General features: G+C 36.0%; 1 protein-coding gene across 1 annotated transcript; it reads right to left on the reverse strand.

The window, feature by feature from the left end:
• Positions 1–268: 268 nt before the first annotated feature.
• AASDHPPT (aminoadipate-semialdehyde dehydrogenase-phosphopantetheinyl transferase) lies at positions 269–26,099 on the reverse strand. The gene is made up of 6 exons (XM_028517203.2): positions 25,799–26,099; positions 23,410–23,635; positions 12,101–12,222; positions 11,318–11,479; positions 4,983–5,054; positions 269–2,917 (listed from the first exon to the last, which is right to left on the reverse strand). The coding sequence occupies exons 1-6, from the start codon at positions 25,979–25,981 to the stop codon at positions 2,753–2,755; spliced, it is 930 nt and encodes a 309-aa protein (XP_028373004.1). The 5' UTR covers positions 25,982–26,099; the 3' UTR covers positions 269–2,752.
• Positions 26,100–26,141: the final 42 nt, after the last annotated feature.

The following is a 26,141-nucleotide window of genomic DNA, read 5'->3' on the forward strand; positions in this document are numbered from 1 at the left end:
TATAGCCTCCTCCCCCCTGCAATCGCCAGTGTTGCCTTAAATTGAAAAACCAAGCAAAAACGATATATGAATGTTATTTGGATATGTTTATAAAGAACAAAAAAAAAAAGTTTTGAGAGCTTACTCTGGAGACTAGAAATGGGAAGATATCAGGATAATGGTGTTTTTATTTAGAAAAAAATCTGTAGATTTGACTCTTTAAACTATGTGTACATGTAACTTGAAGAACAGAAAAACAAAAACAAAATCTAGCACAATGTTTGGCTCATAAAAATTCAATGTTAATCATTTTATTATAATGACAAGAGAGATGACAGTTTTTCCTATCACCATTACATTCATGCTAGAGATAATGCTTTCTATATTATAAATGCTACTCAATTTGTTTAAAACACGTTATTTACTATGCTTGGAATATTGGGCATGCTTAATAAAATAAAAAATTATAAAACATTCCAATTATTTCTTTTTACTAAGTATCTAATTTTACACACAACTTTCAATTTTAGTAACAGAAACAATAAAATTATCTCACTTCTTGATATTAAACAGTAACACCAATTCTCCAAGACATGCACTACAACCACATGAAAATGGGTTGCCTTGAAAGTCTGTTTAGTTTTTTCTGTAAAGTAAAAGACACGCTTTTCATTTTCACCAACAGCCTTATTGATTTGGATATTTTGAGTATGTTGGCTATCTCTTGCTACTGGCTTCCAGTGGGTAGAGGCCAGGAATGCTACTAAACATCTTCCAATGCATAAGACAGCCCCACAGCAAAGAATTATTTGGCTACAATGTCAGTAGTACCAAGAAACTTTGAAAACCACTTTTAACATGTTTGATCAGTCTCAGCACCTTGTCCCTACACTGTATAAATCTTTTTGCATTTCAGTTGTGTTTTTACCTTTCTTGAAATGATAAAGTATAATATGGCGAAAATGTTGCCTATTTTCTTCCATCTTCAATATTAAAATGCGCAAATCTACCAATTTTGATTTTTTTAAAAATGCACGCTGATATGACAGCTGTTACAATACAATCTAATCAACAAAATTATTTCGAATGAAGTTAAAGACAACTAAACACTACTAGAGCCATCGTACAGAAAAAACTAAATGAACTGTTTGGCCAACCCAACAGATTCTGTCATCAATATGATGGTCTTGGCATTTTATATATTATGTTCCCACTTTAACTTAAAACCTATTTACTCAAAAACAAAAACAGGCAAACACAATGAACAGGCAGTTCATTAAAAAAGGAATACAAACAGGCAGTAACAACACTGACATATAAACCTCATTTGTAATGAAAGAAACAGAAATTAAAAAAAATAAGGTACCATTTTTCACATATATTGGCAAAGGTTAAGTTAAAAAAAGAGTTATCTATAGCTTATCAGGACAGGTGGGGGGGTGAAAGGTGGTCACACATGTAAAACTAACTGGAAGTGTAAGTTGTACAAGCAAAGTTTTGGAGAGCAATTTGGCCACACAAAACTCTAAAAAAGTTTAATCCCTTTGAACCAACCATTCTACTTCCAGAAACTTTCTCAAGAAGTAATTCAGCATGTAGCTCCAATGTGGTTGTAAGGATAACCACTGCACCACTACTTAGAGTCTACAAGCAATCAAAATGTCTAACAAAGAGGAAAAATGAGTAAATTGAGGCATACCTCCCTTGCAGCAGGCAGTAGGCTTCCCTCAACGCCAACTTCACCTTAGCTTCTTCTTTACAGTCTAAGGATTGGCTTTCTTGGTGATCTGATCTCAGTCAAGGGAAACTGAAGGGAACTCTTCTGCGGACTCGTGGGAAATGTACTCCTCACTGATGAAACTGAGATGTGAGGGGGGGAACACAAGAGCCTTTCTTTGAGATGCAGTTTTATGAAGATGTGAAGCTGGAATTTATACTGGCAGCTCTCATGACCATGAAACAAGCCTAAGGCAAAACAACCTGAGGCAGAGGCAAAAATGTGTCCTAATGATGCCTCTGAACTGTGTTTTGTATGAGATAATAAATATTCTTGGTAACTTTACATAAGTTTAATTTGGACACCGTTACCTCTGGTCAAAAGCATCCTAACTGATATCAGCCATACAAGAGAATACTTTAGAGTCAGTAACAGGTTTGCCACAGAATTATTTATGAACAGTAGATGTACAATTAAGAGAAAAAAATTTACAAAATAGTATGTTCCCATTTTTTTATTAAAAAAAAACCCAAGTACATTAATATGGATTCATTTGCCAAGAAAAAGGTTTTAAAAGTAGTTATCTCTGATATAGTTATGTCTGAGGGACAGGAATTTAAATGCTTCCTTATTACATACTTGCATGCCTCAGAGATACCATGGGTTTAGCTCCAGACTACCATAATAAAGTCAATCATAATCTTTTTGCTGGTGGAGGGTCTTGCCTTCTTCCATTTGTAAAAAATGTTAACCTGTGAAGCACAATAAAGTGAAGCACAAAACAGCAAAGTGCATTAAAACAAGGCATGCCTGTATCACTTAACATTCTGCCACCCTTTTCTATTTCTTCTGTCAATTCAACGCGATTCTGGGAAGAAAGAAAAGGTAAACGTATTCTATTAAGCTATCTTGAACTGGGAGTATGCTTTTTTAATAGGAAAGTTGTTTTTCTTTTTTCAAAGTGTTTTGTGAAATAAAACTTGATAGTATCAGGCATTTATTTTTTGTGAGTACAGCATATTACAAAGTTTTCATTTCCCTTTATTACTTATCATATCACGATTTTGTACCATTTCGTATCAGAATTTCTTCTGTGAAGCAAAAACAGTCCCAAAATGAAGGATCTTCGGGGGTCATAGGAACAGCAGATGATATTAAGTCATTATAGGTGAGAATAGTAAACTGCCTCTGGGATGGTTTAGAATCATCTTGAGATGAAGCCTAAAAGGGGAAAAAATAGATTATCTCACTGTTATACTGCATGTTAATCTTATGATCAATTTTATAATTAGGAAAATAAGATTATAAATTACATTTCAGTAATACTAAAGTGTTAACACAGTAGAATTTCTCATTGTTTTTACTCCTTCTATTAGTGTTGCCAATATAACAAATTCAGAAAAATATGAAATAACCTGATTGTCACTTTTTCTTTATCACAATAACCTATGGTATTTGATTAAAATGTAGACTGAGTCACACATCCAAACATTCTACTTCAACAGATGAATTAAAAAGGAATCCCAAAATATATAAGAACGTGGGTTATTCTGATAGAGGGGGGCTACCAGGCAAATTTTTGAGAAATATTTTAGAAAGTGAATCTGATAAAATTCCCATAGCCACACAGAGATGCAAAACTTCTTTAGGAAATGATTCATTCCACACTAAACTTAATCTGTATCTTACACTCTGAGGTAGAACCCTTGTTCACAACTGAACCCCACAGAGACCTTTATCATCCTGTACATTCTTGTAAAGGTACTACTTGGATTTTATACAGTGCTTTAACAAGGTCAGTACCTATTTAATGTGATTTATGTCTCACAGATATGCTGATATGATTGTTATCTCAATTTTATAGATGGAGAAATTAAGGTTTAGGAAGATGAACCACTTTTGCACAAGCTCACAATACAGGTTTAAATGGTAGTCCTTTTCCCATGTCACCGCTGCTGCCTAAACAGGCTCTCTCCAGGGAAATACAAAGGAAGTACAACATGTGCAAATGTTACAAAAAATATAAAGTTCTATGGAAATATAAGGTATTCACAGAGAATGCAGGGCTGAAGTAAAATAAGATAGGTAACAAGGACAGGTAACCGTGGTCAGAACATCTTCAGATAACAAAAGTCAATTTTAACATACCATCCCTGTTTTTTAAATTTATTTTTTTTTAATTTTAGAATTTGTGTAACAATTTATGAGACTAACTGATGATATATGCCAGAGAACAAGATTTCAAACGTTCTCCTCTTTGTTGGTTTTAGATATTGCAAAAATCTCCTCCCAATTTTCATCTTTAACTTTGTCAATGAACTTTTTTGAACAGAAATCCTTAATTTTGGTATGATCTAATCAGTCCATTTTACTTATTGTTTGTGAATTTTAAAAAATTTTTTATAAGCGTTTACTTGAGCCAACCTACTAACATATGCAGGGGAGCAAGATCTTGGTTGCTCCCCATGCCATCCCTTTTTAAGGAAGATAATCTATGAGGGTTTTAATCTTCGTTAATATCTCTAAGGCATGGTCTATCAACTAAGCTATTTTTCGAGAGATAATGATATTTGTATATTGATCACACCACAGTTTCTGACATGGATTCTGTAAAAATGGTATGCATGTAGTTTCAATTATTATAACATTATCAGTATTCCTTAAATACTACTATAGAATCACAACTATATGCAGGCTAAGAGTCCTTGACCCTACGTGTTTTTTGGTTTTTAAATTTTTTCACTTACCAATTAACAACAGAAGAAAGTAAAATCAGACTGTAATTAAAGAACTGGGGCTGACACTGTACCACCATACAATGCTCTCACATGTTTGATACTGTAACTTTGGGAATAATTAAGGCTAAAAGGGGGAACAGGTTCAATTTCAGGGTAAATTCCATTACTCACCACCAGTCAACTCGGTACCCTTATATTCAAGATGTACACTGGGAAACAGACCACAGTTATGATGACTAAGGTAGTGATTTCCTTGAATTTCAACTGAAACTGTGAGTAGCTGGATAGCATTACTGAAGTTTTTTCTTTATAATATTTAAGTATTTGAATGTGAAGCAGGTAATATGCTTCTTATAATTTTCTGTAAAATCGCTGATGATCTTAAGGATTTGATAACAAAAAATACTTCTAAACTTATAATCTAAAAACAAACAAAACCCTCCCTCTAAAACTGATATAAACCAAATGATTATTTCTATCAGTCAGGAACAAACTCAGTATTGATTCATGCTTTTAAAATAAAAGTCAGAAAAATCTTAAAATCTTACATCCTGATGTCTAGATCCATCGGGTTTCCTAAGAGCTACTGCAACAAAATGGTGCTCATCTATTTTACTCTCCTGAAAAATAAAACACAGTACAGATCACAAAATATGTAAACTTAGATATTTAAATATGTAAACATCTTTACAATGTTCTTTACATCTCAACCTCTCCATCTCTACACACACACACACACACACACACACTCCCTCACTTCCACCGGCCATTTCAGAAGTCAAATACATTTTGACCCTTTAGTTTGAAATATTTCAGTATGTATTTCCTAAGTGGAATATTCTCTCACATAACCAGAGTAGTTAATAACTTTGGTTAATAATACATTGAAATTGTACTTAAATCTGCCATTTGTATTACAAATTTTTGAACTAATCCAATAATGTCTTTTACAGCATTCCCCCGACTCTAATGCAGGAGGCAGTCTAGGGTGGTCAAGTGTTGCATTCAGTTGTTATGTATTGCTAGCCTTTCTTCTGAGATTAATATTTTAAAATACAAGCTATATTCCCCCCTTTACTTACAGAACACTGCTCATTTGGGGCTTCCTGCTATTTCTTAATCATTTATATAATATATTCAAAACTGGAGTACTACATAAGTGTCCTAACTAGAGGTACGTTTAGCCATCTGCCCTTACTGGTAATGTTTAATTTTATATATGCTTAAAATTAACATATAAAATCAGCTTGCAACACTGGTTTATAAGTATTTAGTTAACTACATACTATAGCCTACAGGAAATCATGGTGAAATTTTATAGGTAAGACAAAGAACACACAACTTTCTATTTTCCCCTATGTATGAGACTAAATGGGAGGGCAGGGAAGGGGATAGGGAGCCGGCTTTTAAAAGACAACTGATACTGAAGCTGCTACCAGAGAAAAGTATGAGTGACCATTAAAAACAAAACAAAACAAAAAAAATCTAGTCAAAATTTTCACTAAAAAGCCACTTTACTAAGACATTCTTCCACAAGACATCAGGTGAACTAGGAAACTACAATCAGAAACTGTTACTTATATCCAAATTAACAAAAACTAAAATTCAATATGAATTTAGAAAAATACATTTAAAGAGGAAAAATATATAATTAGCTACAATATGTATCAAAAATATTTAATACATTATTTCCCCTTTAGCTAAAAACAAGCTCACAATATTAAAAACAAATCTATTTTTTAAATTTTTTTTAAATTTTATTTAGATTGTTGTTGCAGTACAATTTTCTATCTTTTACTCCCATCCCAACCCACCCACCCACCCAGCCCTCCCCTCCATCCTCCCCTCCACCCTCCCATTTCAACCCGCCCCTAGTTTTTATCCATGTGTCCTTTATACTCGTTCCTGTAAACCCTTCCCCTTTTCCCCTGAAATTCCCTCTCCTCTCCCCTCTGAACTTGGTCAGTCTGTTCTTTATTTCAGTGTCTTTGGTTATATTTTGTTTGTTTCTTTGTTTTGTTGTTTAGGTTCCTGTTAAAGGTGAGATCATATGGTATTTGTCTTTCACTGCCTGGCTTATTTCGCTTAGCATAATACTTTCAAGTTGCATCCATGCTGTTGCAAAGGGTAGAAGCTCCTTCTTTCTTTCTGCTGCATAGAATTCCATTGTGTGAATGTACCATAGTTTTTTGATCCATTCGTTTACTGATGGGCACCTAGGCTGCTTCCAGCCACTTGGCTATTGTAAATTGTGCTGCTATGAACATTGGGGTGCATAGGTTCTTTTGGATTGGTGTTTTAGGGTTCTTAGGATATAATCCTACCAGTGGAATTGCTGGGTCAAAAGGCAGATCCATTTTTAGTTTTCTGAGAAAATTCCATACTGTTTTCCATTGTGGTTGTACCAGTCTGCAAACCCACGAAGAGTGCCCTAGGGTTCCCTTTTCTCCACAACCTCTCCAACATGTTATTTGTTGCTTTGTTTATGATGGCCATTCTGACTGGCGTGAAGTGGTATCTCATTGTGGTTTTAATTTGCATCTATCTGATAGCTAGCGATATCGAAGCGGTTTTCCAAAAGCAATTGTAGTCAAAATATCTCTATGTTATGGTGTTTATATTATTAATATATTCACTATAAAGAATGGGAAGACAACCATGTGCCAAAAATAGATTTGATTTAAAGTTAGTGTCAAATCTATTGTTTTTGACACATGGTTGTCCTCCCATTGTTTATAGTGAATATATTAATAATATAAACACCATAACATAGAGATATTTTGACTACAATTGCTTTTGGAAAACCGCTTCGATCAGCATTCTGCAGTATCTGTATCTTAGGCGAATATCCGAGATTGTGATCATGGGTAATAACCAGGTTTCTCATTCAGTGTCTGTCCACTAAAATGCTGAGTCTATTCTCTCCTTAAGGTTTTAGCTTCCATTTCAGATATGCTGTTTTCTTGAATGTTACTAAAAACACTAAGCAAATACTTATTAAATCTTCTTTATATAATTTTCACTTACAGTGTTCTTTTGGGTCACCAAGGAAATAAATGCCTCCTTTTTTTCCCTCTTATATGCAGAATTTTACCATATATCCTATGTGGCAGTGTCCTTAAGTTCTGCTTAGAGGAAGGCAGTATCCTTAGCCTGCTCCATCACTTACTTGGTTGCCAGGAGATACCATACAGTTGTACACCTGGAGTTAATGTTGTTACATATATGCAGCTTCAACCCCTGCAGGCATTCTTTTAATGATGCCTGTAGAAGTAGGACTTTTTTTCAGCTTAACTAAATCAGTTCTCACAATATGAAAAAGAGAGTGTAAGAGTATAAAGTAGTTTAGTTATTCACTGGCTATATGCATTAATAAAAACCATAGTCTTATGAGGGATTTGTCCTGTGTCCAACCTAGGCAATAGTACTTTCTCAAATGGCCTGTTACTTAAATTCAGTCACCAAGTACACATACGGGAAAAAACCTAGCCATGGAGCTAATGGTATTTGGTCACAACTCTGGCTATTTCAGGAAATAGTATCTACACAGTAGAAATAGAGAGTGGCCAAGTTGTCCTGTGAAGATGTTTCATTTGGAGTTAAATGTAAAAAGTGGGGAAGGGCTGAACCTTCTTCATACTTTCTTCTCTGTTTACTAAAGGCATCAGGCAACATAGTGTAGGAATAGAAGGCAACTTATTTTCTCAACCTTTAAACAAGTTCTATGACAATTCATTTTTCTCTTTCCCTGGATGAAATCTTGAACAGATCTCCAAATGACATTTTTAGTCTCTCTCTGTTTTCAAATTTCCCCTCAATCAAGGTGCTTAGCCCTGTTTGCTCCAAATTCAGTTTTATTCTCATGTTATAAAGAGCTCCTTCCTCCCATCTATCTAGCTTGTATCTAATTCAGGTTTGGAAGCCTCCAATGGGGAGAGGAATTGATTTCATTTCTTCCAAACTCCAGACTCGTCTCCTCCGCCCTCATTAAATTAACTATGCTGTCTCCAGTTCTTTCAGCGTGGGTGAATTAGTGTGTATGAGCACAAATGCAAAGGGGTGAAGCAAAAGAAGGAAAGGGCAGAGAGGATCATTCATGCGAGGGCTGTACACTAAACTCATAGCCTCACCTCAGCTGTGAGCTCAAAAGGCTGGCTCTTTCACTAGTGGAGTAATTTGGGGATGCCCTGAAAAGACCCTCCCATCTGCATTCCTCGGCTCCAGGTATGCCTCCCTTAGCTCTATACTCATCATTCTTTCCTCAATCGCTAGTTTCTGGCTGTCCATACCACCATATTCATTCTGTTATGTTTGCTCTCCCCTCCTGAGCCGGAGATTGTGTATAGTGTAAAAAACAATTCACATTTAAATATATCATGCATCATACATAAATGTATTTACATGGTTTCCTTACTTTTATAACTGGTACATTGAATTGCCAAAACACTTGGGGACATTTAAAGAATTATTTTCCATGGCTGCCTTCAAATGTGTCCTGATGAACCTCCCTTTCCAGCTCCTGAACAAGCCTTTAGGCAAACCCCACATCTCTTTGGTCACTTTGGGCATAAAAAAAAATCCCATTTTACTCCTTGAACAAATGCACAAACATCCTCCCTGGCCTCACCTTGCTTTTCTAATCTTTCTCCTCTACTCTGGTTTCCTTGAGGTAGGTGGAACAAGGAAGGGTATGGGAGGAAACTGGCAGAATGACCAATGCTATTTAATTCAGTTTTTAGAACCCTGAACATATGAAGTACTCAAAGGCTAGTTTAACTCATGGGGTGGGCATGTGGGGTTCTTTCAAAGAACTACGTCCAGTTCTTTAGCCCTCACTGCACCACTTCCCAAAGCTAGCTCTGCATTCAGATTTCCTACAACCCTAGCCCTCAGCAACTAATATAGAGTAGATTGCCCACTGCCTCTTTCTTTTGGAGTTCCTTGGGGTCCTTTCAAGATGCTTCAAGCCCAGTGGCTACCACTTTCCACAGCATCCACTGGTTCCACAAGAACTCAGACATCTTCACCACCCAAAAAGGTGAGGCACAGCTGGCTCAGCCATGACTGTACGCCTCCCCCGCTCCTAGGCCTACGCCGCCATCAAGAATAAAGGATTCTCCCAGAGTGAAATGGCTAAGGTTTAACCCTTTAAGTATTAAAGATAATTTTGTTTACAATTTTTTTAAATTGTACCCTTAAAATATCCTAAATATAATTACTACTTAATTGATAAAATTCCTACCTTACTTGGTTTGTCAGTGGTTTTGACACAGATCTCATTCTCAAAATACCTTTTGCCCCTTGGATCCACCAACACTACTCTGTTAGTTTATTTCTAATTATTTTTTTATCATTCTTTTTGTCTCTTCCACGCCTGCTTTAATTATTAGTAGTCTCAAAATGATGCTAGGGCCTTTCTTCTAATATAGATAATTTCTCTTTTCTAAAATAGCTGCAACCTTAAATCCCACGGCTTTAACTACCATGCATATGTTATGATGATTACGATGGTTTCCCTCTGACCTGGCCCTTCATTCTATTCACCTGACATCTCAAACTCATATCTGACTTGTTCCCTAGAATCCAGTTTTTCAATAGTGGGACCTATGTAAATCACAGAATTGATCATAATATCTTTGATATTTCACTTCCTTAATCTCCACCCAGAGAGAACTTGTTCTTAAAATACAAATCTGATCTTATCACTCTTTACTAACACCTGTTAAATTCTTTTCAGAATATTAGTGAATAGGGGTTCTTTCCCCATTTTATCCACTCATCAAGAATTTTTTTTAAAGGTTTTATTTATTTATTCTTAGAGAGAGGGGGAGGAAGGGAGAAAGACAGGGATAGAAACATCAATGTATGGATGCCTCTTGCAGACTTGGCCTGCAACCCAGGCATGTGCCCTGAATGGGAATCGAACCAGCAACCCTTTGGTTCACAGGCTGGCGCTCAATCCACTGAGCCACACCAGCCAGGGTGACTCATTGCTAATTCTTTATTCTGGGCACCAAACTTCTCTGAAGACAATTCCAGTGATTATTGCAAGAATCGCCACATTAGTATACAACCTATTTGCTTGGCTCTGGACACCTGACACAAGCTGGACCAATCACAGTAGATCCCTTCCTTGGCTACAATGACCAGTCAGAAGATAAGCACTAGACCCAAGCCAGGCCAGTGAGCTCAGGACTCAGAATAGAAAGGGAGTCCACTAATCTCTGTGGGGTTTTATCCTGTTACATGAGTGGTAGGCAGCCATGTTTCCAGCTACACAAACCACAGAAGAAAGCTGATGTACAAAATGAGAAACAAAGGTGGGAGAAAACTGAAGCCAGGATACATAGAAAAGCAAAAGTAAAATATAAAAGAGTTCTGAGATTCCCAGTCCCTAATTCTAGTTAATTCTGAGAGGCCCAGTTACATGAAACACTAGTAGCCTCTATGGTATCATTTGGCTTAAATGAGTTTATGTTGGATTTCTCTTACTGACAATTAAAAATTACTAGTAACAGAAATCAAGTACAGAAAGAGAACAAAATCTTTAACTGACCCATAATACCCTGCATGAAATTATCAATCTGGCCTGGAACGCCCTCATCACAACAGTCCAAATGGCTTCCTTCAGCTGTTTATACACACAAAGCTCTTTCTGTACCAGAGCCTTTTTCTTCCCATTTTTCTTAACTCACCATGACTAATCTTTCAATCAGCTTAAATGCTATATGTCATCATGGTACCCTGGACTTCACCTTCTGAGCACCGGAACTGGATTCCAGTTGTATTTCATTTCAATGGCTGGCTTCCTCAAATCAATCTCACACACATGCACAAAATAAGCAAATCCTTGCAGTTACAGCAATTCTGATAAATTTCTTACCTCAAATGCCCATTCTTTTTCTTCTTCTCCATCCAGAAACAAGCGTGTTTCTTTGTAAACCTGGCCTATATCCAGGTTTAATGGAGATATGTCAAATTCAAGCCGTTGCAATTCAAATCCTAGTCCAACGCCTATGGCTTTTATGAAGCTTTCTTTCAGTGCCTAAGATACAGAAAAACATTTTCTCTTAGAGCTTTAAGTAGATAAAAATTTTCAATATAAGGTTACAGGCCTAAAACATCTGGATCTTTAACTCCATACTACAATATGTCTATAAGCTATTTTTTTTCACTGTTATAGTAGACCTGAAGACAAACCAGCCATATGACCTTAAGGAAAATCATTTAAACTTCCTGGACCTCCGTTTTCTCTTGTGTAACATGTAATAATAATAGGTCTTTTATAATAATTTAACTAATTTATAAAAGGCTTCAAGTAATACCTTCTGGCATACAGTAAATTTTATATGTGTTTGTTAAATAAAGCCTACTATGTATAAGTTTAACATAGAAAACATTTATAAAAAGTGATAAAATGTCTTGTTCTAGCTTCAAAAGTAAATACCTTTTAACTGAGCATTAAATATGTTAAATTTTCTTAAATGTCATTATAATAATGTATACATAAAAATCATGAAGTTTCCAACTAATGACCTATTTAACTTCAAACAATATATGAATTACCAGGTAACCAAAACTTTTTTTGGTCCTATTTTTTGTAAAGATAATAAAAATCATCTTTTATTCTCAAGCATTTACTCTCAAAATTAGAAAGAAATTATACCCAATTCCTATAAAACATATCCAGTTGAGTCCATTCATCCTTAAAGCTTCTGATTGTTTCCCATTCTTTGTTGGTAAACTTTCTTTTCATAATATGAAAGAATTCTGAAATTGAACCACGACCTGTCAATTAAGGAAATAGAGAATTAAAAAGAGCTGTTCTATTATCAAATCTATTAAAGAGAGCACACAAAAGAGAACCACAGGCCAAACTCACTTTTGAATAGTCACAATAATCCTCAACAAAGTATCAGCAAATCCAATTAAGCTGGGAATTATAAGAGTAATGTACAATGATGCACTGGGGTCAGCTCAGGGAAAAGATAGGTCAACAGGAATAGTGAAATCCCATGAATTACTAAATGTTTAAGGAGAAAAACAATATTGCAACAGATGCCCTCCCAAACTGGTAAAATTTAGCAGCCAAACCTGTTATAAATTTTAGTTAAGAGGAAATTCCTATATATGACAAAGAATCATACACCCTTAAGAACTCTTAGAGCAATCTATTCTGGGGTTTAGAATTTTACTTTGCTATATAAACAGAAAAAAAAAAAGGAACAGCTTCTTTATTATAATTTCCTGGAAATGGGTAGAAGGCTGAAAAGTGTTCTTTTATTGAGAGTTATCACAATGAATGGAAAATATACTTATTTCCTTCAAAATAATTAATGTTTTCTAATATGACTTCTCCAAATAAAGGAGATTTCAATTTCTATTCTTTTGGGGATACTATAAAACAGGCTCATTTAAAAAAAATTTGAAGTCTATCCCTAACTCTACTGTTCCATAAACAAAATATTACATAGTATTATAAAAATAAATGACAAAAAGCACAGAACTCAAAGGACCTGATTCCCAGAGTTAAGGGTTAAGACACAAATTAAAATATAGACAATGCCTTTTGTACTATATTTTCCAAAATATTATAATTACGTTTGTATCTTTTTACTATTATAAGGCAGGAACTTTCTGTCATCATCCATTTATTCTACAGGCATGCAGACATGTATAAATATTACACAAACAGGTACTGAACTAACGAATAAAAACAAATCAGTCACGGTTCTTGCTCTCACGCACTTCAAGCTTAATGGCCTCTCAGAAAGCCTGGCCCAAGGTACATGAACACAAATGTTTACTCTATAAATAACTGAATGTTTATTATTTGGCAAATTATTTCCTAAATGTTTTACTATCCTATGCTTTTCCAGAAAACCTCTTGAAGATCATCCCTCTGCAGATTCTGTTCCTGTACCTTGCCTGTTCTAACTCCAACTCCCATTTCTAAAATATCCAACTCCAAAATCTGACATTCTTAACTGATTGACTACAACCCTGAAAATGGACATTTGCTAACATAGAATGTCTGGCAAAAAGATGTCAAATCCCCCTACTTGATGCTTAACTGGCATTTAATCACTAATTTCTCCATGAGAATTCAATTAGACTCCTATTATTATAATTTTCACTCTAAAAATGCCTAAGTGCTAGATGCTGGAAGTATCATGATAAGCAAAACACACATGAACCTTATCTTCATAGGGAGTTTATAGTTTCTCCTCCAGGCAGCGACTTTCAACCTTTTTAATCTCATGGCACACATAAATTACTAAAATTCTGCAGCAAACCAGAAAACATTTTTTTTGCAGATCGGAAAAAAAATAGATATAATTTTGATTCATTCCAAGGACAAGAAATCAGTGCCCCTCACTAAACAGTCAGGTACTGCATGTTTTAAAAATTCTTGTGCCATACGGGTTGAAAGTCACTATTCTACAGTAAAGAAGTAACTTTCCCGTAGTTATCTCAAGGGTAGAAAATATTAAGAGCCAGCTGTGCTCCAAATTAAGATTCCTCCACCATCCTCATTTCAAAATAGTCGAAAGTCTCCTCTTGTTTAGCTAGGAAATATTTCCAACAGCCCTACAATAATATGTGGTCCTTTAGTTCAAGACAAAGGTCCTCATTTATTTTCAAGTTCATTAGATTCATTTAATCATCTGTTGTCTCCTTAGCCCTCTCCTCTTCAAGAATAACATTACAATACATTTTATGAATTCAATTAGTGTCTACTGTTTGTTATTGTTAAAATGATTATTTCCTAAAAGTAGCCCAGCAAAGCTATAAGCCATTTCATGCAACAGCATCAAAATATGAAACTGTGATCTTAAGAGTCCCAAGGCTATGAATCCCTTTGGCAGTCTGGTGCTTATTCCTTAAGGTGTTTAATAAAAACTGTCTTGTTAAAATGCAAGCATCACTAGTATATTCTGACTTGACAAATTACACAGTAGAGAAAGTAAAGCAAGCAACCTTGCATAAATGATCTGAAGTACATCTGAAGACTTTAAATAGTGGAAGCACTGTAACTATATAAATCATGAACTCCGTCCTCCTGAATAGATTCTGGCACAAACAGTGTAAATAATAACAACAGGAAGAACAGCTACCTTGGATTTGGAAAACGGCAGTACGTAATTTGAGTGGAATTGTAGTTTAACATAAATACTACCCAAAAAGCCTAAAATTTAAAAAGATATGCTTGTTGTCATCTACAGAGTCAATGTAGATGGTTTATTTGTTGGTTTCTTCAAGTTATAATTTTATAACCCTCTAATTTTTAACTAAATATAACAGGGCAATCAAGGAAAAATTTAAATATGCATGCTAATAATAAACTGATTAACATAAAAAGCAATCTAGCACAATCATTGGAAAGCAATCATATAACTGATTATGTGCAGCAAAAAATATCTGATATGAGTACATTTTTATACACTTTTAAGAGCATCTTATTTACTTCACAAAATAAGAGATCTGACAGCAACAGAAAAAGATGGTTTTGTAAATATTCAGCCAAAGCACGACAGCACCACCCTGTGGCATCACAGTGGAAATACACAGTGGGTGAAGGCTCTTAAGTACTGTTTATCTGGGAAATTGGAATTTAAAAAATTTGGTAGGAATACCAACTAGTACATTGCCCTTCAAACTAACTGGAAACAGCATGATTACTGGATATATAAGTTGGCAAAGTCGCCTATAATACCATCACATATTCACGTAATTACAATCTTCATTTTAATCATTCTTTTATTGCACACGAAAAAACTTAAGTATACACATAGAACAGACAAAATGATTGAAAATTTATATAGAACCATTAACTAAGTTTTAAAAAGTAGATCCCTTATCTTACAGATTAATCTTTAGGGAAAGCTGTGTTAGATATTAACTAAATGTTCCCAGTAATCAACTAATCAAGGTCATACACCAACTGGAAGCATATTAAACATACAGTCGTAAAGTAAAACAAAATAATTTGTAGTTAATACCCCTAGGTGCTATTGCAAGCCTATTGGGGAAAAAAATTCTACAAGTACCAGAACGTTACGGCCAGCCAACATCAATCTCTTTCCAAAACAATATACCAGCATCTCAGTTAAAGTTTGCCATTTTTCTTCCATCTGTTTGTTTCAAGTAATGAAATACAGCTTTGGACAATGAATTTATACTAGAAATTCTAGTAGTTTCATTCACTAAGTACTGAATTACTTGTAATCTTGCTTCCACTGGATGTGACAGTCTTCCAGTCACTATGTACACAATAATGCTTGACTTATCAGCTTACTTGTCTGGGACTTTTATCCAGATACAAACCCAGAATAAAAAAAAAGTCTGAGCTGCTAAAAACGATTTCACACACTACCACAAACCATGTAGTATGTTAACAAAAGAGCCCCTTAAGCCTTCCATACAAGTAGCTCATCACAGAAAAAAATTGCTATTGAGACTTGAAACTCTCCACCACCGAAGCAGTCCTAAATTGCAGTTGCCTTTCGTATTTTTAAGTTGCATTTATCAATACCTACATGTAACAACACATACAGGCAAGAAAAGGGCCTACAGAGTTAAGGCTATCTGGCTGCAAATGCATTATCTTTCAAGTAAAAGGAAGGACTGTGAAAGCAGGGTAAAGGGGCAAAAGGAGGGGCGGTCAGTCACCCTGAAGAGCCGGAGGACCTAGCAGGGAGCCACAAAGGATTAACCTCAGGCCTTGACACTTTATGTAATTTGCTCTGCAAGCTTTTGAACTTTGTTGGGACCCATGAGCCTTTTTTCTTCCAACTTCTCCCTTTTAAAACAAGAATGTCAATCCCATGCCTGCCCCACCAATGTACTTTAGAAGCAGGTGATCCTTCCGTTTTACAGGTTCACTAGTGGAAGGGAAATTTTGCCCCACATTCCATCATACCCAGAGTCACCCATACCTGATTTAGATGATTCAGATAGAGATCTGGAACTTTTTGAGTTGATATTTAGATGTGACTTAAGTTTTAAAGTTAATGCTATAATAGTTTAAGACTTACGGATGCTGGGATGGGGTGAATTTATTTTTTATGTGAGAAGGATATAAATTTGGCAGGGCCACAGGATAGAATGTAGTGGGTTGAATAGTGTCTCTCAAAATTCATGCCCATCTAGAACCTCCAAATGTGATCATATTTGGAAATAGTTTTTTTTTTTTGCAAGTGTAATCAAGTCATGTTAGATTAGGGTGGCCCTATTATCCAATGACTGGTATGCTTGTAAGAAAAAACATTTAGACACACAGAGAACCTACAGGGGGAAAGATCACGTGAAGATGAAGGTGGAAAATGAAGTGCGAAAGGTCCAAGCCAAGGAATGCCAAGGATTGTCAGGAAATGAAGTAGAGGCAAAGGAATCTTCCCCAGAACCTAGAGGGAACATGGCCCTGGCAACACTTTCATTAACTTGGGACCTTCACAACTGCCAGACAATAAATTTCTGTTGTTTTAAGACGTCAAGTCTGTGGTACTTTGTTAGGAGTTCTAGGACACTGACACACATGAATACAGTTTAACTTCAATACACAAACACAATCGAACACTCTTAAGAGCTTTAGTGTTATGGACTGGAGTCAAATGTTCAAATCCCGGCTCCAACACTTCTTTACTGTTATTTAACATCGTTGTGGCTATTTCTTAAAGCTAATAAATTAGGGACAAAGAGTTGGGCATATTAAGGAATAAACATGTAAAGTGCCCAGAACTATTAAGTACTTAATGTTAGCTGTAAGGTTGTTGGGGTAATTGTTTTATATATCCTCTTTGAATTATTTTATCAAGCCTTTGGTCCATTCATCAAGTGGGCCTTAAGTCATTTTCCTTTCAGTACTCGCAAGTATTTTATATATTAACAACATTCTCCTTTGTTATATTTGCCACAAATATATTGCATGGTTTCTGAGAGAAAAGATATTAATATGAAATCAATCACATCTATTGACTTTGTGTTTTTTTGCCCTTTTGAGTGTAAAATGCATCCTTTTTTAATAGGTCTGACCAAATATACATTTACTACTGTGTTCTAGTAATTGTTTCTAAAACCTAACTTTAACTACTAGTATGTTGTTATACAGAGTGAGATAACAGAGTGAGACGGTTATTTCACTTGTAAAAAATGTTGATTGGTTACAATCATTTTCTTTTGTTGGCTCTGTAAATTTTTTTTTTCTCAAGATTTTATTTGTTTATTTTTAGAGGGGAAGGGAGGGAGATAGACAGAGAGAGAGAGAAACATCAATGTGAGGTTGCTGGGGGTTATGGCCTGCAACCCAGGCATGTACCCTGGCTGGGAATCGAACCTGGGACACTTTGGTTCCCAGTCCACGCTCAATCCACTGAGCTACGCCAGCCAGGGCTGGCTCTGTAAATTAATACAATATTGCTCAAACATTAATGTGTCTAACAATCACCTGGGAAATTGCTTACATATAGAACCCTTAGTTGCATCTCAGAAATTTTGGTTCAGTAGGTCTGTGATTTCAAAATATCTAAGTTTTTAATAAACATCCTGGCTGATTTTAATATTTTGACCACCATACTAAAAACATTCTGTACACATAACAGCAACAACTACCACAACAAACTTAGAGCTAACATTTATCAAATGTTAAGTACTTTATACGTTTTTTCCTATTTACCCAATTCTGATGGTGGTAGAATTGTTTAGCTTCAGGATGTAAAATACACAATATACACATAGACGCAAATTCTAGAGGAATTAGATAAATATAAAAAGGTACAATTTTAGAATAAAATAAATACAGGAGACTCTATAACCTACAATTGGGAGTAAATCTTTTACCGATTTAATTATTTTTTTCAAACAAGATGAATCCAGAATTTATCAAGGAAAAGATAAGTATATTTAATTAAGTAAAATTCATATAGCAAAAAATAAAACCAAATTCAAAAGATAATATATAGATACTGGGCTCTAATTCTTAACCCCCCTAGTTGTCTATTCTTCTGCTAACATCACACTCTTGTTTACAATGTCTAGTATTTTTAAAAATCATAAGACAAGTCTCCTTAGACATCAGTTCCTCCATAAGAACTAAATAAACTTAACTGAGTTCCACAGAATTTTTCAGATTTTATATCTGCAAATCCTTAACCATTATCAATAAAGCCTAGTATTAAGAGGCCATATATTGTAGAGTGCAGGCCTAAATACCTGGGTTTTGTAGTATGGGTTCAAATCCATGACCTTCTGTTCAAGTAACCTTGAGGAAGTGTCTTAATCTATTCTATAAGATTAATAGTACTGCTGGCCCTTGAACAATGGAGGTTTGTATAACAAAGGTCCACTTACAGGTATATTTTCTGCTATACACTCGGTCCTCCAAATCTCAACATTTCACATCTGTGGATTCAATCAACCACAGACAGAATTTTTGATCCAAGGTTGGAAAACCACAGATGCAGGGCACAGACTGTAAGCACCATTCCATGGCATCTTATATAATGGACTTGGGCATCTGCAGATTCTGGTATCTGCAAGGGTTCTTGATACCAGTGCCCTGTTAGATACTGGAGGGTAACTATAGACAAGTTCTGCGGAGAGTAATAAGTTATACAGATTTCCAGCTGCATGGGAGGTTGGTGTTCCTGAGCCCTGCGCTGTTCATGGCTCAACTGTCTATCCTCGAATTAAGTGGATAAAACAAGATAATGCACACAAGGCATTTAATAGTGTCACACACGGGTGCTACTCAATAAATACTAGTTCTATGTTATGACCCCACTCAAAGTCCATTTAGTAAATGAGAAGGAGGAATACTCCCTGCCAGTGAAGACCTGGGTTTTCATTAAGAAGTTCAGACTACAAAGGGAAGTGCTGACTTACTGACTTACCTAGGCAAAACTCCTAGCTTAAAAAGAAAAAAAAAAAAAAAAAAAAAAAAAAAAAAAAAAGGCAAGCTTTAGCACAACATGCAAAATGCTTTAACTAGCACATCCTGCAAAATGCAGATCTAGAATAATATCGATCAGCCTAGACAGAAATGATGGTGGAATAGATTAGAACAGGCACAAAGCTGAAAACTGACTCTGAAATGAATGGAAGTGGAGAAGAGAAAAAGCTCGGGAGATAAAAGGAGAGTGAGTTAGAAGACTCAAAGGAAAAACTATTTTTTATCGTAACTCACTGAGAAAAGTTTATGTTCTAACTAGTATCTGATACAAATAGCATTGTTCATTGTGGTTATGTACCTTTTTCATTTTTCAACAAAGTTATTATTTTCAGCAAAATTGAGAACTCCTATCATTTGTACATTCAATACATATTGAGCTCCTGCTATATGCTCAACCCTATTAAGTACTAGGTATACTGTGGCAAAAACAAAACAAGCATGACTCCTCAACTTATCTAATGAGGGAAAATTATCAAGTCAGTCATAGTTACAAATGAGAAGGAAAAGAAGATCAAGTGGTCAGCAAATGGAGAAGTAATGAGAATGTTTAGGTCATGTTAAACAGACTGGATTTTATTAAAAAACAACCTAATAATTTTAAGAAAAATTATTAAACTGCTGCAGGTTTTATTCTTTTTAAAAAAGACCACTTCAACTCTGTAACAACTGGGTGAGTACAATAGTAAAAAAGGGGAATCAATTAGGAAGCCATTATAATGGTACAGGAGATGGATGGCACAGTGGAAGGAGACAAGAAACAGGCCCTACCACATTCCGAGCTATCATATACTACCATCACTTACTTTATACTTACTGAGCTTAATTTACATAACAGTTGTTCTAGAAAAGTTCTATATTATTTCAAAGCTATTAAATTAGTATTAAATCTCAAAATACTGAGTCTTTTGTGCTGCCAATTAACACTCAGCAAAGTTTATAATAAAAATGTAAAGCTGAAAATGTAAAGCCACAGGGGAAAAAAATTCTTGGTCATTTCCCAAATTTAAACCAGTTTTTATATTGTATCTATCTTATCTTGCCTTGTTTTGTAATTACGATACATAAAAAATGGTAGATAAAAATAAAAAAACAACTAAAATTTCCTAATTGGGTACATTAGGGGAGAGAGAGAGAGAGAGAGAGAGAGAGAGACTCTCTCTCCCCCTCCCTTCCCTCTCTAGAAATAAATAAAATCTTTAAAAATATATATATTTATCAAATGCCAACTATGCACCACTTTTAAAATAAGGTTTCTTTCTCCATTAAGCAAAGACTAAAGTGGTGGTTGCAATAATCTCCTTAATTGTGGGCATCTGGCTAGAAGGAACCCAAAGCTTCCTAGCGCCATTAATATATTTTTACCAGCCCTGCCATAGTAGCAATGAGAACTGGGAGGGGAAAATGGAACCTAGAAGAAATGGATAATGTGACAAGGGAAGACTCCACAAGTTCCAATGTAATGTTTACCTGCAGACAAAATGGGAGTATAAAACTGAGGCTTTTAATATACAAACAATGCCTGCAAAGACTGACTCCATCTTCAGAGTTGACAATATCATAATAATGTCCAGTACAAAGTACAATATACTTGCTGCTCTAAGTTTTACCCTCCATCATTTCATAACTTTTAAAACACCCCTTGCTCAATTTCCTCACTTATTCTGATAAACACAGCAATTCAAATAAATCCCCAGCGAAATAAACCAGTGTCTACTTGCCGCCTCACTAAGAAATGATGTCCATTCATACTTTAGAAATTATTGACACAATAATAGTGATGACCAGAAAATATCTCTTGCCCCATTTTTTATTGGCTATATCGCAGCTTTCTGGCAATGAACCAGTCAAGGAGTAAGACAAGGCCTGGATACCATTAGTCAATTAATGCTCAATTATCTTCCTATCATTTCTTATAAATTTCAATTAGTAATTACTTGTTTATTTAGTACTGACCAAAGCCAACATTGTCCATCAAGGCAACTGGTAATAAAATCTGTGTCTTATGGTAAGGCATAATTTCCAGGTGGACAACAACCTGATGAGCCAAACTTTGCTGTGTAATTATGCTGACTGAGGAGCAATGGCCTCTCTGATAATTTCTGATTTTAGGTAAAGTTCATGTAAGCACAACAGAAAACTCTGAAAGCTTATGGGCTCATTCTAAAGTTCATTCTCAATTCTCTACAGCAGTGGTTCTTTCAGAATAAGCTTTCTATATTACACTGCTGAAAACTAGTTCTCTTCTTGAGAAAATGTATACAAAATGTAGCAAATAATTTCAGTAGATTAAAGTAAAATAACTTGATGCTTATCCAAGGACTCAGGTAAGGAATCCATTATCACTTGTACATCCTCCATGTGAGCAAAGTTAAGAATAGAGTTGTAATAGAATGGTTTTATGAACAAATCAGAAAAGCAAGTAGCTGGTGGGCACCAGCCAGTGTAGCTCAATTGGTTGGGTGCTGTTGCACAAACTGAAAAGTGGGCAGTTTGTTTCCTGGTCAGGGCACATGCCTGGGTTGCTGGTTTGGTCCCCAGCTGGGTGTACCCAACGCAGCCAATTGATGTTTTTCTCTCATATCACTGTTTCTTCCCCTCTCTTTCTGCCCCTTCCCCTCTCTCTCAAAAAGGAATAAAGAAAAAGTAGCTGGCGGGAAAATTTCAAGTTAAAGACACTGACAGCAAAAATGAGAGATAAGATTCACAGCTGTACTCTGAAGCCTTGCTGTGTGTGTGTATATATATAAGCACAGAGCATTCATTGATTCATTTGACAGATAATTATTGGGAACTATGTAGCTAACATAGTTCTGTTCCCTAAGGAAGAGAGGAATGGCAATCAATCATCCTGATAAATAATCATAAACAGATTATGGTACCAGAATGCAGGAGATACATTTTATGAGGGTCTACAACAAAGAACCTAGTTTAGATTAAAGGTTCACAAAGGCTTCCCTAAAGTAAGAATGAGGCACAAGGTAACCAGTAAATAAGTTATCTATGCAGAAATCGGGGGGGGGGGGGGGGGGGGGGGGGGGCGGCACATAATATTAATAAAAATCTTCCATACCCAGGGAATCATAAGCAAAGATCCTGAAGTTGCACTATGAAATGAGGAAGATGTCTCTCTTATTAACTGCTTTCTTCCTGGACTGTTACTTATCCTTTGATAAAAATAATAGTATATTCCTTTTAGGGTTGGGACAATTAAATTGCAGAACATATGCAAAGCACTTAGTAAAATGCCTTGGCACACAGTAAGAGCTTGGTAAATACAATATTAGTAATGATGAAAATTATGGTTAAGAGAATCTGTGTTCTAGTAAAATTCTCTGGGCATACTCAACCCCAAAATAAATGTTAGCAGTTCCTACAGCCACCAATTTCAAGTTTCTAAGGTAAAATATAAGCAACTTGAATATTTTAATAATTGCTTGCTCTTTATTTTTACTTATATAAATGTGCTACAAAGAGTTCTAAATATGGCATAAATACATGTTCTCTTATTCTAAGAACTACAATATACTTTTGTCATATATACTGCAGTATACTGATGAATTTTGGGAAATACTTAAGTGTAACAAGATTCTTACAATATAATCACCCCAGTTTTGAATAGAATGCCACTCAAAATTGACTGGAGTCCAGTTTGGTCCAGTTCTGGCCCAGCTGGTCCAGAACTATTGAAAAACTGTTCTTTAAAAATTTAAGTTTCTTAAAATTCAGTCTTATTTAACAAGGTGAAGTATAATTCAAAAAGAAAAGCCTTACATTTCACTTTGTCTCTGACAAAGCATTATATGACTCCTCGGTAATAAATAATCTATCCTTTATATAGAAGTCTGTTAATATTCAAAGAAATATGCCTTTTTCAGATAATGCTCTCTCAGATATACCACCTTTGAGTATTGAGCATATTTTCCCTGAAACTTCATCTACATTTCCTGGCCTGAGATTACTCATTAATAGGTACGAATGGAGACAAGGAGATACCTAACCCTTGTACTACAAAAATGCAACATTACCTGGAAAACTAGTTTTCATTATATCAATTCCAACCTGTAGCTCAGGTTCAGCAGCAAGTACAGCATAGTCCCCTTGATGAGAGATGTTAAAGTTGAAATTGGGGTAAGGATTCAATGAGTCTTTTGCAAGAACTGGTTTTCCTTTTGCAGTTCTTTGCAAACGAATGTTATTCCAAGGGATATTCAATTTCTCTGCAATTAATTTCCTTATCATGAGACGACCAGCCTGTTAAATAAATAAAACATAAACATTCAGTATATACAGGTACCCTGCCTGTAACATACAAAGTCAATTTTTGTGGTTTTAAAAATATTTTTTAAAGTTTTAAAAAGTACATTGCATCAAGATTTAAGCAATGCTTAAGAAAGTAGAAGTTAACCTCTCCTTAGCAACTTCCTCACCTGAACAGGCAACCAATGTTAGCAAGTAGGCATCCTTCCTGTCTTTTCTCTAAGTATCTAAATATATGCTCATGTACCTATGATTCTGCTATCTGCATATGAGACCCTACTGTATATAGTATTCTATTATGTATAATCTTTTTTAACTTACTGGGGATTATGTCATATCTGTATATAACTGTCCAGTCTGTGCCCTATCAGTTGTAGCATATTAAAAAAGTTAAAATGGATTTGCTCTAGTTTTGTTATTACAAAAATTCCCTAGTGAGTAACCTTGTTGTACCTACACCTCTGTGCACACGTGCAAGCATTACCAGGTCCTACACATCAGTGATTTTCAACCCGTGTGCTGCCAAGAACTTTTAAAACATGCAATATCTGACTAGTTAGGGGCACTGACCTCTTTTCCCTTAAACTGTCAAATAAAAAAAATGACAACAGCAAACACAATAGCTGTCGGTGTGAATGAATCAAAATTATACATTTTTTTGGTCAGAGCAGCAAAAAACTTTTTGGTGTGAGGTAGACTTTTAGTAACTAGTCTATGTGTACTGAGATGAAAAAGGTTAAAAGTCACTGCTATATACTCATCACTCAGTTTCAACAATTAGCTATGCATGAACTATTTTTTTTCACATATTCCCCTGACCCACTCCTTCACACCTCCACCTAATAATTAGGAAAGATATTACTAAAGTTACACAAAAATAACCAAAAATACTCATGGGTATAACAAAGTATATAGTTGTAAAGTATCTTCCAAGTTTTTTCCTTCAATTCTAACACTTTTAGAAACTGCAACACTAAACATATTCACCAATGTCTTCAAAAATTATGAATTAGCTCAAATTTCAAATGAAAGGTTTCTCAATATAGGGTCAACTTCAAGGAATAAGTGTTTCTTGAAATGACAGTAAATTACAAGCTGTTTCAAACTGCATTAAAAAAAGTAATTTTGAAATCCAACTTTCCACTTGTTGCTTAAAAATATGTAACTACAATAAAAAATTCTACTTATTGTTTCCCAAGTTATGTAGCAAGGAAGGTATGCCTGGGAGCGCACCGTCCATGGGTTCAGTGTCTTTGGTAAAAGGAAGCTCTTCCAGTTCCACAGTGTGCACGAATACACGAAATAATGAAACTGGAGGGCAACCGAGTCCAGGGTCCGTGCTGCCTGCCTATCGCCACTCAGCCAAAAACCAGACAGGAATTGTATTAAAATTACGCTTTTATTAATACCAAAGACTAGCAGTCTGAGAAGGTGGCGGGTTAAAATCCTAACATCTACCGTACCTTGAGCTTTCAGAATAAAGTTTATATAAGGGAAACGTGGAAACCTGGGAGGGGGCAATTCCTGCTGTTTCTCAACAGAGGAGCTGAAAGGGAAGTCCCCAGCTCCTTCTCAAGCTGGTTCCTTTGTTCCAGTGTTCTCGGGCTGTACATTGCTCCAACTGTTTAGCCTTGTTTAATTTTCTTTACTCAGTTTCCCCATTCCACTTCCCCAGGAATTTTCCTAGATTCTTAATATCCTGCTTCAGTCATACCATCAATATTTTTAGGAACCTATCACGTGCAGGGTACCCTTGCTGAGTGGTGGGCTATTCAATTGGCGGACTAAGTATGTGCTACACGCCCACGCAGAAAGAAAATAAAAGGATAAAAATACAAAAAAACACTCATGGAGAGGAGAACCCCAACCATTTTGTAGGCCTTCCCTACACCTATCTCATGGTTTCGTAGGGTCTCTATTTTAATTACAACATGGGAGAGGCTAATTTTTGCTCCGGAGCCAGGCCTCCAAAGCAACTACAAAGGCCGTAGAGACCAGGCCACGCAGAGATTCGGCAGGGCCGACCACTCTAGCCCCGCGCCTGACCCAAGTAGGCTAAAAGGCGGGCTTCGATGCTAGGACGCGAGGGAGTGTCCACAACCAGGCCCACCGCCCTCAAAATCTCCCTCGGCTAAAAATACCAGAGACAAGTAGTACCATGGCTGCCTTAGCGTCCCGGGCAAAGACGAACTGGCCAATGCGCTCCTTTTCCTCAGGCTGGATCGATCGAACTGCGAGCAGCCATTCGGCTCGGCTCGGCAGCCAAGTGCCGCAAGAAAACGCCCAGCGCACGCCCTCCATGGCTGAAACCAAGCAGAACCGCCTGGCGTGGAGAACCATACACTGAAGACGAGGCTCGCAGCCACCAAGACTTGATTGCGCCCTCCTACCCGGCGTGTGTGCTGAGAGGGCGGAGCATCGCGTACGTTCTAGGGCACGTTCGCCATCTGACCCCTCACATCCCCGCCCCCAACACCACTGCCTCCTCCTCTAGAAGGTA

This window comes from Phyllostomus discolor, chromosome 6, assembly GCF_004126475.2.
Source record: "Phyllostomus discolor isolate MPI-MPIP mPhyDis1 chromosome 6, mPhyDis1.pri.v3, whole genome shotgun sequence".
Taxonomy (NCBI): Eukaryota; Metazoa; Chordata; class Mammalia; order Chiroptera; family Phyllostomidae; genus Phyllostomus; species Phyllostomus discolor.

Excerpts from the sequence above, each read along its gene's own strand:
- AASDHPPT (XM_028517203.2), bottom strand. The coding sequence starts at position 25,981 with ATGGTTCTCCACGCCAGGCGGTTCTGCTTGGTTTCAGCCATGGAGGGC. Across the intron at positions 11,480-12,100 it reads ATATGTTTTATAGGAATTGG|GCACTGAAAGAAAGCTTCAT; the intron begins GTATAATTTCTT and ends TCTGTATCTTAG. Across the intron at positions 2,918-4,982 it reads ATGGATCTAGACATCAGGAT|GCTTCATCTCAAGATGATTC; the intron begins GTAAGATTTTAA and ends TTCCCCTTTTAG.